At 37.6% G+C, this 19,457-nt stretch overlaps 1 protein-coding gene across 3 annotated transcripts in view; it reads left to right on the top strand.

The window, feature by feature from the left end:
* VPS13B (vacuolar protein sorting 13 homolog B) overlaps positions 1 to 19,457 on the top strand; it is a 756,179-nt gene that overhangs the window by 575,476 nt on the left and 161,246 nt on the right. For all 3 annotated transcript variants that reach the window (XM_059394925.1, XM_059394927.1, XM_059394926.1), the window contains one exon: positions 10,373 to 10,768. In XM_059394925.1, coding sequence (XP_059250908.1) covers positions 10,373 to 10,768 — 396 coding nt within the window. The remainder of the gene's footprint in view (positions 1 to 10,372; positions 10,769 to 19,457) is intronic.

Raw genomic sequence — 19,457 nt, forward strand, 5'->3', positions numbered from 1 at the left:
AACAATAGTGGTCTTGTGCTATGTATATATAGTTCTATTAGAGTTTTGAACTTTATGAAAACTTTCACCAGCCGCTGTTCAGTGACTGTGAGATTGTACTCCTAGGTTGAAGATTACCCAAAAAATGAAGTTTTGATGTATACATCAGTTTTGACATGACCCCCCCCCCCCAGGAAGGATAAGTCAAGCGAACGAAGTGTCCAAAGAAGCCCTCCTTGACCAATCCACTGGTTTGAGAGAGGGTTGTCTAGAAACCAGCACCACAAAAATTTAACATTAAAAATTCACATTTCAAATTCATTAAATAAAAGAAATATGAAAGAAATTTAAGTAACTAAGCTTTCAAAATATTTTAAAAATCTATGGCATTTACACTTCTGAAGTTCTTAAATCTTAAAGTCACACTGACACTCTTGGGACAAACTATATGAGAAAGGAAAATCCAAGAATATCTTTTTCCTAAAAATTATTGAGTCCTGATGAATTGTTATGTATAAATTAGTGACCTAATAGAGATTCATGACTTTTAAAGATAGGACAAGACGGGCAACTGTATTAATTATATACTTGTCATCTCTGTTTGACGCTGTTAGAGTTGAATGCAGTATGTATTGTGGGCTGTCCTTACTGTCGCTTGGGAAAGTGGATCTTACTGATTTCAGACTAGTCAAAGTAGTTATATTTGATAAAAATAAGGTCAATAATGTGACTCAAATAGATTCATAGTTGAAATTCAGCAATATAATTAGATTTTAGTACACATTTCTTTTTCTGAATTACCAGCATTTGAACTCTATTGACAAAAAGAAGCCTTCTTTCAAAATGTATTTTAGGGGTGCCTGGGTGGCTCAGTGGGTTAAAGCCTCTGCCTTCAGCTCAGGTCATGATCCCAGGGTCCTGGGATCGAGCCCTGCATCAGGCTCTCTGCTCAGCAGAGAGCCTCTTCCCTTCCTCTCCCTCTGCCTGCCTCTCTGCCTACTTGTGACCTCTGCCTATCAAATAAATAAATAAAACTCTTAAAAAAAATAAAATACAATAAAATGTATTTTATAATACAAGCTAGGTCCTATGAAAGAATATATTTTCAGTTGTGAATTAACCTATTTTAGATAGCACCACTGACCTGTGCTTTTGAGTTTTACCAGCTTAACTGATTCTAGTCTAGCTTTAAAGCCCCTAATTTTAATATGCCTCATTCGGTGTTAGTAAGATCAAGAAGTGTCCTGTGCCTTCCCTAATACATAGGAATAGCATTCCATTTTTTTCACCTTCTACAGAAGGGCCACCAACAATGTTCTACTCCCTTGTTGGAGGGGCCATGGAGAGTGGAAAGCAAACCTCAAAAACTAACCTAGTACGCATTTGTTTAACACATAAACTTAAAGCGGGCTTCCCGTACGTATAGGAGCCATGGACATATTCAAGCTGTTTGGCCTTTTGAGGAACACATGAGACTAAAAATTAATGAAATGAAATGAAAAAAAAAATTATTCTATCATGCATATGACAAAGTCATTGAAATAACATTGATTTTTTATTTTTTTTAATTAATATACAATGAAATCCTTTTTTGGTGTACGGTTCTATGAATTTTAATACATATGTAGATATACATGACTGCTACCACAATCAAGATATTGAATGGTTCTATCATCCAAAAAAAAAAAACCTCTCACCATATTTCTTCATAATTATACCCCCCCAAGCCCTAATCTGTGATAACTGCTCTCCATCACTTTAAGGGGTTTTGTTTGCTTATTTTCCCTTTTAAGGAATGTCATACAAATGGAATCCCATAGCATATAACCTTTTCAGACTTGCTTCTTTTGCTTACATACTGCCTCTGAGATTTACCCAAGGTGTTACATGTATCGGTAGTATATGCCTTTTTATTGCTGAGTAGTATTCCATTATGTGGATGTACCACAGTTTCACAATTCATCCATTGAAGGGCATCGAAATTATTTCCAATTTTAGTGTTTACAAATAGAGCTACATCAAACTTTTGTGTGTAAATTGTGTGCACGTAAGTTTTCATTCCTTTATGATAAATGCCGAGGTGTGGGATTGGTGGGTTATATAGATCATATATGAAACTGCTAAAATGTTTTCTGGAGTGGATGTATCATTTGGTGTAACCACCAGAAGTGCATGAGAATCCCACTAGCTCCAGCCTCTCTACTGTACTTTATGTCAGTATTTTTTATTTTTGTCATTCTAATAGATAGCCCATTGTCATTTTAATTTTACTTTTCTGATGACTAATGATGTTGGGCATCTTTGTAATGTGCTTATCTGTCATGAATATATCCTCTTCAGTGAAGTGTCTATTCAGGTCTTTTGCCCATTGTAAAATTAGGCTATTTGTCCCTTATTACTGAATTTTGAAGATCTTTATTTTGGATACACATTTTTTGTAAAATAAGCAGTTTGCTAATATTTTCTCCCAGTATATAGCTTGTTCTTTTCCTTCTCTTAGTACTACTTTTTACAGAGCAAAAGTTTTTAGTTAAGAAGTCCAATTTATAAATTTTTTTAATTGAATCTTGGTTTTTTGGTACTGTATAGAAGAACCCTGCCTAATCCAAGGACTCGAAGATTTTCTCCTCTGTTTTTATGTAAAGTGTTGAAATTTTACATTTTGCGTTTAGATCCATGATCTTTGATCCATTCTGAGTTAATTTTATATAAGGTATAAGGTTGGGTTCAAGCACTTTGTTTTTTGTCTTTTTTTTTTTTTCCTATGGGTGGCCAACACCATTTGTTAGTAAATCTATCCTTTCTTCATTGAACTGCCTTTGCACCTTTTCCAAAAATCATTTGACAGTTTTTGTTTGGACTATATTTTTGTATGCTCTGTTTTGTTCCACTGACATATGTGTGTATCCTTTATTCAAGACTATACTGTCTTGATCGTGGTGAGCTTCATGCTAAGTTTTAAAATCTTTTAAGTCCTCCAGTGTTCCTCTTCTTTTTCAAAGGTGTTTTGGGTATTCTAGTTTGCTGTCCTGTAAAAATTTTATAATCAGCTTTTCTATATCTGAATAAATACTGCTGGGATTTTGATTGGAATTTTTCCAAATTTATTGATCAGTCGGGAGAAGATTGACATCTTTACTGTGTTGAGTCTTCTGGTCTATGAATATATGTAGATTATGTGTCTCCATTTACTTAAATCTTTTTTGATATTTCATTAGCATTTTTTAATGTTCAGCATACATACCTGTATGTATTTTATTAGAATTATACCTAAGTATTTATTTTATTTAGAGCTATTATAAGTGTAATTTAAAAAAAAATTTATTCCATCTGCACACTGTGGTTTGTAGGAATGGAATTAGTTTTTGTGTGGTGATCTTGTATTCTAAAATCTTGCCAAATTTTATTTATAAATTCAAGGAGTTTTCTTGAAAAACTCCATGGAGTTTTCTACATGAGCAATCATATCATCTGTGAATAGACATTTTTTCCTCCCAGTCTTTATGCCTTTTATTTCTCTTTCTTGCCTTATTGCACGGGGTAGGATGTTTAATATTATTTAGCATTACATAGAGTATGAGTAGTAAGAATGCATATACTTGCCTTGTTTCTGATCTTAGGGAACAAGCATTTGATCCTTCATGATTAAGTATGATGTTAGCTGTAGGTTTTCATCTATGAACTTTATCAGATTAAGGAAGCTCCCCTCTATTGGTACTTTATTAAGAGTTCTTACCATAAATGGATACTGAATTTTTCAAACTTTTTCTGCATCAATTAGTATGATCTTTTTGTTTTTTAAACTGTTAACATCATTACTTTGATTTTCTAATACTGAGCCAACCTCATAATGGGTATTTACGATAGTGGTATATTATTGGTATTACATGTTACCGGTTTGATTTCTAGCTTTCTTTGAGGACTTTTATGTCTCTGTTCTTAAGGTCTGTAGTTTTACTGTCTTTATCTGATCTTAGTATCAATAATGATGATTTCATAAAATGGGTTGAGTAATATTCTTTCCTCTTCTATTTTCTGTGGCACAAGAAAATGAAGGAAAGAAGGAAAAGAAGGATTTTCATAGTCCCTGTTTTTTTTTTTTTTAATTTTTTATTTTTTATAAACATATATTTTTATCCCCAGGGGTACAGGTCTGTGAATCACCAGGTTTACACACTTCACAGCACTCACCAAATCACATACCCTCCCCAATGTCCATAATCCCACCCCCCTCTCCCCCCCCCCCCCCCCCCCCCCGGCAACCCTCAGTTTGTTTTGTGAGATTAAGAGTCACTTATGGTTTGTCTCCCTCCCAATCCCTGTTTTGAGCACTAGGAATTATCTTCCCATTTCCTGAAGCCAGAAATAGAGTTTCTCCTAGTTTTCTGTCCTTATTTCTCGCCAGCTTTTAGGTTCTGAACTTTTAGATTTTGAACTGCGTTTAGCACAGGCTGTGGAATACAGAGGGAAAAATGACAAACTCACCTCCATTTTGGTAGTATTTTGCACTCTAATCATCTTCTACAGTCTTCTGCTACCTTTACTTTTCAGTGTCCTCCAATAGCTATTTTTGTTTTTAGGTTTTATAATTGCATTCTCTCCACTTTTGGATCTACATAGAGTGGGAGGGATAGGATTCTATCTTCCCTGGAATCCTTAAATAATGTTATTTTTAAGAGAGATTATGCATGAGCCAGGGAAGGGGAGAGAGGGAGAGACAGAATCCTAAGAGGTTCCCTGCCCAGCCCAGAGGCCAATGTAGAGCTCCCATCTCACGACCCGGAGATCATGACCTGAGAAGAAATCAAGAGTCAGATGCTTAACTGACTGAGCTACCAAGGCACCCCTGGAATCCTTAAATAATTTCTTTTTTTAAAAAAGGGAACTGGCAACTAGCAAAGTGCAAGGTATATTAGATGTTTTTGCTTTGGAAGAAAAGGTTCAAAAAAAAAAAAAAAAGCTGAAATATTCCTAAGCCTTGAAACTTCATTTATACTCACATTAGGAACTCAGAATGTCATGTGAGTAAATATGTTTTGGGATTTGTGTTCGTTTTTCTACTGATGAGTAACAGATTAAGCACAAATGTAGTGGCTTGCAGCAACACAAAATTATTATCTCGCAGTCCTCTAGGTCAGAAATCCAGGCCAGTGCAGATGGATTCTCTGCTTGGAATCTCACCAGGCAAAAATCAGGGTGTCAGTTGAGCTGGGCTCTAATCTGGAGGCTCCAGAGAAGAAACTCGGTCTAGTTGTTTGCATAATCCAGCTCCTTGTAGTTGTAGGATCGAGGTCCCTAACTCCTTGTTGGCTACCTCTCAGTTTAAGAGCCACTCATTCCTTCTCACATGACCCCCTCATCCTCAAAGTAGCAATGGTATATAATAGAGCCCTTTTCAGGCTTCAGATGTCTCTGACTTCCCTTTCATATGCCTTTTAAAGGTTTTATATATTTAGGCCTACCAAATCATTTATGTCTGAAATTCAACTGGCCTAGGCTTTTTATCACAACTGTAAAATCCCTTCATAGCACAGCAGTACCTAAAGTAGTTTGTGATTTGATCACTAAGGGAGAGGACTTGGGCAGGGGAATCATCTTTAGAATTCTGCCTATGACAGAACCAGATTAGAATGTTCTGGGGTGCTCTTGCATGAAGTGACCAGATATGTACTTGTGCTGAGTTGGAGACCCAGTGCTGCATATTAATGATGAAAAATAGACACTCACAGAACTTGTTGATTGGCAGCAGATATAATCTCACAAAAAGATACTTGTGCAAGGCCAGGTTTTTGGACCAACTTCTGCAGAAACTGCTGAGCAGTACCCTGAACATTCAGCATTAGGTGTAAAAAGGGTCCAGTAGAAAAGGAGAAACATGAGCAAAGGCCTAGTGGTATGACATAGCAGGAACTGGGAGGAGCAGGCTCTATAAACTCGGATATTTCTGGAACCTTATTGTGTGAGGCAGGCAATGATGGCAGATAAAGAAAGGCAGGGCCTTTTTTTTTCCATTCTAAAAGGAGCTTCGTCTTTTATACCATAGGTAAAGAAGAGCCAATAGAGAGTTTTAAATAGGGGTGAGCCAATCAGGATTGCATTTGAAGCAAATCATTTGGAAATTACTCTGGAGACTGTATTAGCAGGAATTGGTCTAGACAGAGAAATCATTCAGGAGGTTTTATAATAGCTGAACAATATCAAAGCCATGGAGGGAAAAAATGGGGACTGGTTGGAATGCTGGAGAGGAGATTGGATTCAAGCGATATTTTGGAAGTAAAATTGACAGAACTTAATCTTTGAGTGGATTTGGACCAGGAAAAGAATATGAAATGGGTTTAAAAAAATCAGATTTCTGATTTGAGTCACCTGGTAGATTATAGAGCCATTAACTGAGACAGGGAATAGCGCATGCCCAAGAGGAATAAATGGAATGTTTTAGATAAAATGATTTGATGAGCCTAGGAGAGTTCAATAGGAAGGAAAAATTCATTCATTTTTTTCCTTCATCACATCATTAAATACCCACTTAGTTTAGTACTCACTGTGGACCAGACAGGAGCTTAGGCACTCAGAATACTAAGATGTAGGAGAGCCCATACTGTCCGGGAGCTCACAGTTCACTGGCCTGGGACAGATACATAAGAAGTTAACTCTAAAAATTATAATAACTAGGTGGCTGTCGAGCCACTGTGCACAGGGTATTCTGGAAGCAGAGGATGGGCAGCATCTTCCTTGGCTATAGGGTCAAGAAAGACTTCTGAAGGAACTGATTCAAGGACTACGTCTCAAAGGGTGAGATAGGCAAAAAAACAGAGGTTTAAATGTTTTTTTCCTGTGTCACTGGGACCTTGAGATTGGATCCTTGTCAAGGTAGTAGTCAAGCGACTCTCTGAAGATATGGCAGGTGTATATACATACCCTTCCACTAGTGCTTTAAAGTCTTCAGTTAGGGGACGTGGATCCCTTTGGTTCAGCAGTTGGCTGAGGTGGCCATTTGGGCAACTTCCTGAATGGATCACTAAATTGGTTCTATGACTACAGAAGGAACACTTCAGACTCTTAATTTAAGTCTGCGTGTTACAAATCCAGACCAAAGCAGGTCGCTCCTATCTGCTGTAGCTTTTGTTTTGGTTTCCTCTTGTTCCTTTCATCTCTTAAGATTGTCTTCTTTTTTGCATTGTTGTAAAGGTGGTATTATTTACTGTGAGGCCACAGAATTTGGAAACCCACATGAAAGGGTAGAGAGGCAGAACAAATAAATGTATGGGTTGTTTGAACCATCCAGTCCTCCTAAAGTATTTTGCCCACCAGCTTCTTTCAGTACTCCAAAATCTACAAATCAAAAATAATGCCTTTCAATGTGTGGGGCTGGTATAACCAGATACTTCCCTGAAGAAGAATAAAGTCGGGCCCCTTCCTCACACAGTACTTACACTCACACAGTACTCAGGAGTTAGTGCAACAAAATCATAGACCTGGGGCACCTGGGTGGCTCAGTCAGTTAAGCATCTGCCTTCAGCTCAGATCATGATCGCAGGAAGGGATCTAGTCCTGCTGCCCACCTCTGGCTGCCTGCTCAGCAGGGAGTCTGCTTCTCCATCTGCTCCTTCCCCCAACTTGTGCTTGCACACACACACTCTCCCTCTCTCTCTCACTCCCTCTCTTGCAAAAATAAATAAAATCTCTTGAAAAATAAATCATAGATCTAAATGTAAGAGGTAAAAACTATAAAACTTAGAAAAGAAAACTAAGTGTCAGTCTTTGTGACCTTGGGTTAGCAATGGTTTCTTAATATGACCCTAAAAGCACAAGCAAAATAATAAATAAATTGGACTTCACAAAAATTAAAGTCTTTTGTGCTACAGATAATACCTTCAAAAACCTGAAAAGACCATCCACAGAATGGGAGGAAATGTTTGTGAATCCTATATTTGGTAAGAACTTGTATCCAGAATATAAAGAACTCCTACAATTCAGTAATAACTCCTATAATTCAATAACTCATTTTAAAATGAGCAAAGGATGTGAATAAACATTTTTCCAAGAATATATACATATGGCCAATAACCAAATAAAAAAGCACTCAACATCATTCATCATTAGGGAAATAGAAATCAAAATCACGGGGCGCCTGGGTGGCTCAGTGGGTTAATCCTCTGCCTTCAGCTCAGGTCATGGTCTCAGGGTCCTGGGATCGAGCCCCACGTCGAGCTCTCTGCTCAGCAGGGAGCCTGCTTCCCCCTTTCTCTCTGCCTGCCTCTCTGCCTACTTGTGATGTCTCTTTGTCAAATAAATAAAATAATATCTTTAAAAAAAAGAGAGAGAGAAATCAAAATCACCATGGGCTACTACTTCATACCCACTAAGATGACTGTAATCAAATATGACCCAGCAATCCCACTCCTAGGTAGATACCAAGAGAATTAAAAACATGATCACATAGGAGCGCCTGGGTGGCTTAGTGGGTTAAAGCCTCTGCCTTTGGCTCAGGTCATGATCCCAGGGTCCTGGGATCGAGCCCTGCATCGGGCTCTCTGCTCAGCGGGGAGCCTGCTTCCCCCCTCTCTCTCTGCCTGCCTCTCTGCCTACTTGTGGCCTCTGTCTGTCAAATAAATAAATAAAATCTTTAAAAAAAAAAACATGATCACATAAAAATTTACACATAAATGTTCATAATGGCATTATTTATAATAGCCAAAGAGTAGATACGACTCAAATGCCCATTAACTGTTAGTGGATGAACAAAATGTGGTGTATCCATATTTGGGTGTATTATTCAGCCACAAAAAGGAAGAAAGTACTAACGATATGTGTTTCAATGGGAATGAACCTTAAGAACTTTTACTACACTAGCTAAAAGGAACCAGACCCACAAGGCAAGATATTATGATATTATGTAATTCTGTTTATACAAAATGTCCAGGATAGGCAAATCTATAGAGACAGAAATTAGATTAGTGATTTCCTGAGGCTAGAGGTAGGGAATGTGTGGGGAGGGACTGCTAAGTGGTTTGGGATTATTTTTGTTGTGGTGATGATAATGTTCTGGAAGTAGATAGAGGCAGAAATTGCACAATCTTTTGAGTTTGCTAAAAATCATTGAACTGTACACTTTAAATAGGTAAATTCAATGGTGGGTGAGTTAACCTATCGATAGGAGGTTTAAAAAAAAACCAATTCCTTTAAGTTACTATGTTTTTTCTGTTTAAGAAAATACGGGGAACAGGGAGCATTTTGGTATTGCAAAGGGTGACTCAGATGTCTGATCCTTTCTGGTGGACACCTAGCCAGAAGCAGGACTCTCCGAGTTTTGCTGGGCCCAATTAAAGAATCACATGAGAAGACACACTTTAAAAGAATTACCTCAGGGAACATGGATGGCCAGGAGAAAACTGTAAGGCGCTAACACCTGAGGAAGGTGAAAAGAGGTCCTCCTTATGAAGAATGATATAGAAACTAACTTTATCTGCTTAATAATCTTGCCGTTAGCTTCATATGGGACTGTGTCTTATATCTACTCGGTCTTCAGTGAAAAGAACACCTGTGAGGTTCAGTACGCTCAAACATAGGCGAGACACAGCGTGCCAGGCACTGGGTATAAAGACATATGACATGCCCTGCCTTCACAACAATTATAGTCTTAGGTCTTACTGATCATGAAAACAGAAATAAGAAGGCAAAAACAGAAAAGTAAAGCTGGTCCGTTTAAAAAAAAAAAAAAAGCTTGTCAGTCTCTATGTCAGGTGCTGAGTAGCAAATAAGGACAACACCTGGTGTCTGTTGCGTGTAAAATGGACTGAGGGTTTGAAGAGATCTCCGTGTACACGTTACATTGGATGGGGTGTTTAAATGTTTTAGAATGCGGAATGTAGGGAACGATGTAAGGGACCCTCCTGGCTCTCAGCAGGGCACAAAGGGGAAGCAAAGCTTTTCTACATACACTTGATCAGGGAATAGGGCAGAGAAGGCTACTTCAGCTAGTCAGTTGGACAGATATTTATTGACACTGTATTTGTGTCAAACTTTGTGCTAGATCCTAAGGGAAGTCCTTTTACCTTGGAAGAAAGAATGTCAGTTCCAGTAACAAACTAAAATAGCTGCTTAATTTTGGCTCAGAGTGGGAGGGCGGAAATAGATGTCCATGCGTGGCCTTCACCCTATCAGGAACAGTCACATGGATTGAGACACAATGGAAGGCACGCGAGTAGTCCAGGGAAAGTGGTCCTTCAAGTAACTACATGGGAAGAACAGTTAGATGACGAGTAAAAGAATTCCAACACCTGGCATCCTACTGAGTCCATCGTACAAGTGTGGGGAGACTTAAACAGGGAAGCAAGGGTTTCTATTCAATGGCAGAGCTTCAGTAATTTTCTTCTCTTTTTCAATTCTATAGCAGACATCAACTTGGACATATCAAAGCCTTTGAAAGCAAACCTGAGTTTTACCAAGTTGGATCAGATAAACAATTTATTAAAGAAGATAAGAAGTACACACAGCAAAGAGACATCAGCGCCATCAGACACCTCACTGAATAAGGATGAGTTTCCAACCTCAAAATGTTACCGTGGAAAATTTTCAAAATCTAAAGTTCATGGTGATGGAACACAGAAGATTCCATTTCAAGAAAATATGTGGAGAACTGTTTCTTGCTTTCAGAAAGTTTCTGTCCATACTACTCAGATTGTGGTCTCCATGGAAACTGTCCCCCATCCTAGTAAACCATGCCTGTTAGCATCTTTGTCAACCCTCAGTGGAAGCCTTAATGTCAAAGCAACACAGAAAATACCTGGTAAGTCACAGAAAGGGGGAGAGGGAGATGATAATATGGTTTTTGGCATCTGAAAATGCGTAATTTTAAAGATTCATGTTATGTAGAGTTAAAAGGTTTTTTTTTCTTTTTTTTAGAGGTTAAAAGTTTTAAGGACCATTACAGAGGGGGACATTTTTTGTGATCTTATTTTAAGAGCTAAGTTTGTAACAAATCCTTTGAACCTAAATATTTTATCACCTTAAATGAATCTGTTGGTATCCATCTCTTCGGGTATGTTCCTACAAATGTCTGTAAAATCATCCACTTCTGAATTCCTTTTTACCTAAAATAGCATAGTGGAACAGTAGAATATCAAGTTTTGTGAACCCTCAGAGCAGTGTTTCTTGAAGCATGGTCGCAGAACCAACAGCATCAGCATTACCTAGGAACTCGTTAGAAATGCCAGGTTTCAGACCCCACTCCTGACCTACTGAATCGAGAACTCTGGGTGTGGAGCCCAGAAATCTGTGTTCCAAAAGCTCTACAGATGATTCTAATGCACTATATGAAGTTACTGGTAACAGTTTATTTAAAAAGAGAGAAGTTGTTCAGGTGGCAGCTATGCTACACAAAGTGTAGCAAAAACCAAGGTTCAACTTGGCAAGGACAATGCCATTGACCATGCCAGCAATACCTGGAAGAGAAGGGCTATGCTTCAGTACCTAGCCTAGCACAGGGTGGTATGGGGCTCTGCAAACTGGATGGCAGTTGATGGGTGGAGAGGTGAGAAATTAACAGGCATCTGCCTCTTTCTCTTTTGTTACCATGACGGAAATGTTAATTTGCTTTTTCACACTGAAAAATGGTAGGCAGAAAGAATTGGAGGAGGGGAAGAGAAAAGACAAGGTACAGGTGGGAAATAGCAGTTTTCAGTCACAGAACCTGCTACTGGAGGAGTCCAGGGCACAATGCCAGAAATTCTACTTTGAAAGGCAAAAGTAGCATAAAGGAAACCTTTTTTTTCCACTTTAATTTGCAGGAAAGAATTGGGGCTAGAGGGATGGTGTAGGGGATAAAGTAAATCCGAAAACTCTCTATAACTTAGTTGCTTACTAAAAAGTGGTTAAGTGGCAGCTGGAGACCCCCCGGAACATAGTTCCATATAGCCAGTTTGGGCACAGTAGTTTAAGAGATAAAGGAAAAGTTTTATGGTTGAGAAGTATGAATTTTAGGCCAAAAAGTAGATGATTTATTTCTTTCTCACCAGAAACATTTGTGACCAAGCCAGCTAAAAGCACTGTATTTTTTTTTATTGTCTTAAAAGTTAGAAATGAAAAATGTAAGGTCCATGGGACATGAAAGACTATGAAACACTGGAGGCTGCAGTGTCTGATTTATCCACAAATAAATTGCAACCCAGACAACACTGACCGGTTCCCACGCCTTTCCAGTTGTACCTTAATCATAGCAGGGAAAGGTTAGGACGCAAACAGAGGGGAAGAATTTAAATGGACTGTCCTCAATTCTAGGTCCTTTTCTGTCTTGTTTTATTCGTTTGCTACTCATATTTTACCCACTTTTAATGGTGTCTGTCCTCAATAAACATCTCTATAATGTCGTTAAAATCCTCTCACTGAGCTCCACAAGATAGTGGACTCATTCTGCTTTTGTAGCTTGTTTCCCCCCCGACCCCCTTCATCCTGGAAAAACTACATACCCCATCACTTTTACAATTATGCCCTTCAATCTAGTTAAACACAGAAACAGAATCTATAGCTCCTACGAAGACAGATTGTATACAAGTGTAATGTGTAGTGTCCAACAAACGTTCTCAAGGAGTTACTTGTGTCAACAAACCAAACCAAATTGAAGTTAGCTATTCAATGGGAACAATTTTATTATGAAAACATAACGAATGCCAAATCTGTTTTCTCTACATTTCTTCTTCATGGAGCAGCATGCCCAGTTTAAAAAGATAACAACGTTAGCAAGATAATCATTAATTATAATCAAATAAAATAAGAGTGTGTTAAGTTCTAGCTATTGCTAATAGCTGATTTCAGGGAAATTATAATTGCAAGATTATAACATATTTTTCAAAAATTAATTTATAGCTTAGCAAAACTTTTTAAAAGCCAAATATCATTTTGAAGCCTTGAACATTAATTTCATTATATAGTTGAATACCTTAAAAAGTCATGCTTTTCAACCTGGATGAAATATACTCAAATATACATGCAAGATATATTTTTGATGAGTGGTAAAAAGTATCCCTCACACCCTCCCTCCAAAAAACCCTCCTACCAGTAGTTATATTTCTTTTTGTATTCTGCAAGTGACATCGTTCTGCATTGAACTAAACTCTTTTATAGTATATCTTTGAGCTGAACCGAGTTAATGTCAGATTTTTATAGTTTGAATCTAATACAGAAATACCTAACTGTGTCTTTGATTTTATAGTTTATATAACTATTGTGACCATCTGCAGCAGCTGCACTTTTCAAATTATTTGCTGAACCAAATTGAGCACAGTGACAAAAGTAGTCATCTCAGATGTACTATTAAACAGAGAGAGAAAAAGGAGCTTTGCCTTGGTACAGTATAGCCATCTGCTGTACAGATGTTATTGTATAGAATGACTTAAGATAAAATAATTGTAGAAAATTTTCATTAAAACCTCAACAATTTGCACTTGTTTATGTGAATCTGCATAACTCCCCAATGAGACAACACACTTGGGGTTTCTTTGGTTCTCACTCACTTTCCCTTTGATCCTTTTTGATGTGCTGACTTTAATAAACACAGTCAAAAACACTGCAAAAACATCATGGAAAAAACTACAAAGGAACAATTATAGCAGCAGAAACTACTCTAATCCCTAACTTACGCAAGCTATTTTTAGTGAAATATTTTTTTTAACACTCTTTATGTGACAATGTTATATAAACAGGGTAAAACAGTCCTTTCCAGATGAGTTTTAATTTAGGAGCTGAAATAGATTTGTAATGCCAGAGGAATCTTATGTTCTAAGTAATATTTAGAGAAACACAATGGGGAATGTGTTGTAGGCATGTTTCCTTGCTTCTGAAAGGTACAAAAAATATTTGAGTTCATTTAATGATTGTATTTTTTATCATCGAAACTGTCATAAGCTTATGGGACGAGTATGGGGGAAAGGGAATAATAAAAGCATGAGAAAGGAAGGTTAATCTTCTTCCCAAGACACTGGCAATACACTTAAATCTAGGATGGTTTCATATTCATTTACTGGTTTTTGCAACAAAATATGTACAAATTATTTGCTGAAATGTGCTCATCATTTGAACCAATATGAAATGGTTGAATATTTTCAATTTAAAAAAGAAAAAAAATCCACAAGTTCTTCTTAGCCTTCTGTACTATGCTGTGACCCTAAACTATTAGAGTTTCAAGGGACTTAATTTTTTTCCAAATTCTACTCTGCAGATGCTAGGGTAACAACAACTTATAATAACCTGACTTTTATTTCTGCTAGAATAGTTACCTTCTCCCATATGTCTTTGGTAAAATGGCTCTGAAGTCTGATTCTAGTAGACGTAGTGCTTTGATTTTTTCAGTTGGTATATAATACTGAAAAAAATAACAAAATGAATCCCATTTAGAGATTCTATCTTATTTTCAGAAACATTTTTATTTTGGAAAGGCTGATAGTCTTTCTTTTGCTGTCTATTAAATCCATCCCATTCTGTAGTATGTTCTTTTAAAAACGACCCCCTTCCCCCCACCTACACACATAACACAATCTTTTTTTGCCGTTTGAAGTATGTCGTTTTAAAGAAACCATAAGTATATAGCTATAAATTGTGAACACAGTGTAGCACTTTCCACAGGCAGGGTGGGGAGTGAGCTGCAGACTTTAGCTCCCCTTGTCAGAGTAAATTATGGCTCTATTAGGGCGGCACTCCTTTAGATTTTGGCAAAGGAGGGTACACGATTCAGGCTGTGGAATGGCTATGTTTTAGGCTGCCTCGCTGTTGCTCAGGGACGCTTAGATTAGCAAACTCCATGGAGATAAGAAAAAGGGAAATGGGATATGAACAAGTTCAGTGACACAAAGGATTGGGGGAAGAGCCTAAGTGAGGCCATCTTGGTTCTCATTTTAGTCAGAAATTGGAGAAAGTTGCAAGGATTCCCTATCCATAGGCACTTAGGGGACTTGTCATCCATGGCAGAAACAATGAGCTGAACTCCTTCTGGTCAAAGAGCTGTCGTTTAAATAGCTTTCACCATCCCCGCCTCTGTCATCCAGATGCACTTATCTATGTGTATAAACAAAAATAGAGAGAAAGAAAGCATAGCCGCATTATTTTTCACATAGACAAATGCCTCTTCTCGTGTTCACTGAATTCAAGAGCAATAAAACATAAAGAAAAAAAGTTCTTTTTCATGTACTGAAAAAATGAAATCTGGTCATTAATTGATGCAAAGTGGAGCTCCAGCTTTTCATTCCATAGTTAACTGGATCTCCTGAGGAAAATCTCTTAAGGCCTTGTCATAGCTGTTGGATGTGGCAGAAATGCAAGTAAGCCTAAGGGGAAATAAAACATTAAATTAGATATGACTACCTAAAATAATATGTCGCAACAGCAAGCCATTTACAACACCCCAAAGACTTTTGTTACTTTTAAGAAATAGCTTCTCTTTCCAGTGCCTGAACAATAGGAGATGAATGCTTTGACAGTTAAAGCCGGAGGACACACTTGACTTTCAAGCTGCCACTGAGGATTGAAGTGGAGGTACAGCTTGTAGACAGCTATACAAATCACTAACAAACCTTAATGAGTATTGGGTGTGGGCATCAGGGTCCTGTCATTTTTGACACTATATCCCAAGTAGCATAAACCCAACACTCAAGGAAAGGTGGGGACCTCATCGAGTCTGTAACATCTGGGATTTTATTTGTCATTTTGGCATACCCCGCAAGCGCAAAAGAAAGAGTAAAAGGGGATTATCTTGACAATGAAATGAGTTACTGAATCTTGTGATAATGAAAAGCAGAAGAATTCTAATGCCTTTCTATAGTCCCTGAGGTAGAGGTGCGTTTATAGTTTTGCAGAAGTAAAATGGAGGCAGGCAGAACAGATGGCCTAGAGTCTGTGAAACATGACACCCCTCACCCCACAACTGAGTACCACTATTAATCCTGGTCCGATTCTCTCTTATTACTTTATAACAAGGTTCAAAGTTGCTACTGATGAACTAGTGTGTCCCTCTTACTTTACTCTTAAAATTACCTATAGATTATGGATTCTCTTCAGCAGTGATACTTTCCTGTGTATACTGAGGACTGTTGAGACATTCAAAAGAAGTAGAATAGGAAGTTCTAAAAATTAAATGAGAAATAAGGAGAAAAAAGTAAAATTCTCATTACTTTTTTCCAAACTAGTGTTTCATATTGTTTCTCTAATATGGTGGGAAATAAAAATCATAAGTGTATAAGATGCTGTCTGGGGGAGTAATTCTCTTGTCCTCTTCTTAGAAAAATCACACACGATGGAGAAGAAATCCCACCATGCAAATTTTATTCCCCTTGTTGTAATTATTACATCCAATAATATATGATTAGCTGGAATTTTGGATAATAATAGGTAATATTAATACTATTACCTTTGATCTTTTTTCGCACCCTTAGAAAGAGAGGTAACAGATCAGGAATATTTGATGTTTTGTTTTGTTGTTTTTTTTTTTTAAGTCAAAAAACCCACTGGGAGATGAATGCTGTTCAGACACATTTACTGGGATATTTAAATATTTCTGTTTCAAAAGCTTTGTGCATTTTTTAAAATGTCTTACATGATTATTATTCTTTACATACATTTTTTGTTTTAGTGCTAGGTGGTCACCGTAGCTGCTTTGGATTCTAACAGGAAACCTTTAAAATACATAGGATAGTTACTTTAGAAATGAAGATGATAACTACTCAGTTGCATTTCTGATGTGTTAAAAATCCTCTAATAAGCAAACAGCTTCAGATGTCAAGCACTGTCATGTGCTCTGTGTAGTGAACATCGTGTACCTGCCCAGCCTTTCGTAGAGGGAGATGAGCTCATCTCAGAGAGATAACCATCTCTGACTTTTTCTTCTGATTCATCATCGACCTGAACTCCATTTGAACCTTGTTAGACAAAAAACAAGCAGAATTCCTGGCCCAAACTATAAAATATAATTAAGCCCTTTTGAAATGATGTGTAAAAGAACATTGCTGTACCCCCACTTATAACCACTACCACCACCACAACCAATAAAGTTAAATCAAGCACTGCCTGTAATGGATTAAAATAATAAATGTTCCTGGATTTCAGTGTTTGAAGTACTTGAAGAAAACAGGCTCCCAGCAGCCCGGGTAGCTGAATGCAGGAGAGACATTTATTAATGACGAGTTCAAGGATTTGGCCTGTTTAAGATCATTACTTTCTGTTTACCGTGTGTTACACATCTTTTATATTTTTTACACAGCCCACATGTGTCCACATGCAATAATGAAAGCTTTTTTTCCAACAAAAGAATTGTTAATTGTGTAAATATGGTTCTCTTGGGGAATGTGAAGTCTTCATAGGACTCTGCTTCCTCCTAATGAGAAATCCAGTACAATTATACTCTTCCAAGTCTATCCACCTTCAATCTTGTCTCTAGCCACATTGGTCTATTTCTTCCTATTGTTTTTAGTTACCAGATTCTAAACTTAATCTAGACTGCTAGAAAACTGTTGGCCGTAGGTTCGATACGTTAGAGTTGTGTCCCATTGCATTGGACTTTGTATGTTTTAAGTAGTATAGGGAAAAAAGTGCTCTTTATTTCTTTTCCTAGTTTTCACAAAGGTATGGTAAAGAATGATTTTTCTAGTTTTAGGTACATTTGGGAAGGGGAAAGGGCAACTGATAAAAATTTCCCATATATACATTTTTAAAACAATGTTCTATAGACAGGAGAAAAAAGGGCCTTTGAGACAACACAAATACTATCAGTTGACATAAAGATATCTCACTTCAAAGTGCTGTTAGAGAAGAAAGTTTCCAGTCCCAGTAATGAGGAGATCTCAGTAGCCTCTCCTCTGCATCTTAATGGTAGCACCCTATAGGTCAGTAGTAGGTGAAATGAACAAGAACTGTTGTAGCCCTCCATGCTGGGACAGTGGAAAAAGTGAAGATTAGGAGGAAATCTCTCTCCCTCACTCTACTGAACTTGTGACAGCATTTAGTTTTGCCTATGGTCACAGCATATTGCCCTCCCATCCACATCAGCCATGAGTAGGCTATTTGCTAGGAAAGTTTCTGGCCTAGCAACGTTGTCAGTGATGAGTGACTGAGGACACATCCTAGATGTTCTTTTACTTTCTGGCTGGGCGTCTGGACCTGTAGGCTATGTTGGCATAACATACTGAGGCCATGCAGGACAGCTGAGGACGGGAAAAAGCATTTATTCACAACCCTGTTGCCAGTTGGAAAAATGAAATTACTAAGAGCTAACTAAATAGCAGTAGTTTTTATAGAGCAACCTGGTTGCTGGAAGGAGGCAGACAGAATCTGAATCCTAGCCTTGCTACTTACTGGCAGTTGATGGTGGTAAAAGTTACAACACAGCTCATTTCCGAAATGAAGGCAAAAATACTGAATTCACAGGCCTGCTGAAAGGATTAGGTGAAATAATGTACTCAGAATACCCTACACATTCCTTGGCACAAATGTATTAAATTCCTCAATAAATATTGGTCTTTTTTGTATCTTCCTTCCTTTCCCTCTCTCAGCACCATGTGAATGCTGAAGTCATAGGTCATTAAATTTTCGAGTTGCAAGTTATCTTAAAGATCATCCTTTTCTTTATCAAGAACCCTTTTTTTTTTTTTAATCTAATTCTCTCATAGATCTCATGATCCAAACACATTGCATTTAGGATGAGATAGCTAACGTAACTACACCAACTCGATATGACTGTAACCAAAAAGAAAAATTTACTGCACTTCCAAGCTTGTTTCAGATAGATTCATGATTTCTTTCGGGGTCTTTGAAATATGGAAAATACCTCATGAACCACCCTTACTATGTGGAACTCTCTCAGGTCAAAGAACCTCAGGTGGAGGCCCACTGAGCTAATCCTAACTCCCCCCTTAAGCTAAGGATGAAAGATTAAGTGATTTGCCCAGCGATATTCTGAGGTGGAGTGAGGACTAGAATAGGTCTCCTGGCTTTTGATTGGTCACTTATATCAGACTTAAAACACCTGGATTATGCAGATCAAGACAAATTTCTAAGCAGTTGTAGTAAATTGTTAAGCAAGTCATTTTGCTTTCAACACTGTTTGAGGAAGTTTATACCAATTCTTCCATCCCTGTAACTTACTTAAAAAAACTTTGATTCACAGCAGTCTCCTCACATAATTAAATTAACCAGCTACCACATTCATCTAAGGAACTTTTGAAGTGTGTATTTACTGTTGTTTCTTCCTCTAAGAAGGTTGCTATACACGTTCCAGTATGCATGGTCGGATCTGCCGGTCTGGTTATAAGAAAGAGAGAGAGAAAGGAAGGAAGGAAGGAAGGGAGGAAGGAAAAAAAAGAAATGGCTACATGGTCCAATAAAGTTTTATTTTTCTAATAAACTGACACAACTGTGAAAACAGTGAGCATTGTGGCAGTTGGAGAGGAAGAAAGAGGCCAAGCTTATCCTCCATTACCCTTTTTGGTATTTTTAGT

Source organism: Mustela nigripes, chromosome 3 (assembly GCF_022355385.1).
Source record: "Mustela nigripes isolate SB6536 chromosome 3, MUSNIG.SB6536, whole genome shotgun sequence".
Taxonomy (NCBI): domain Eukaryota; kingdom Metazoa; phylum Chordata; class Mammalia; order Carnivora; family Mustelidae; genus Mustela; species Mustela nigripes.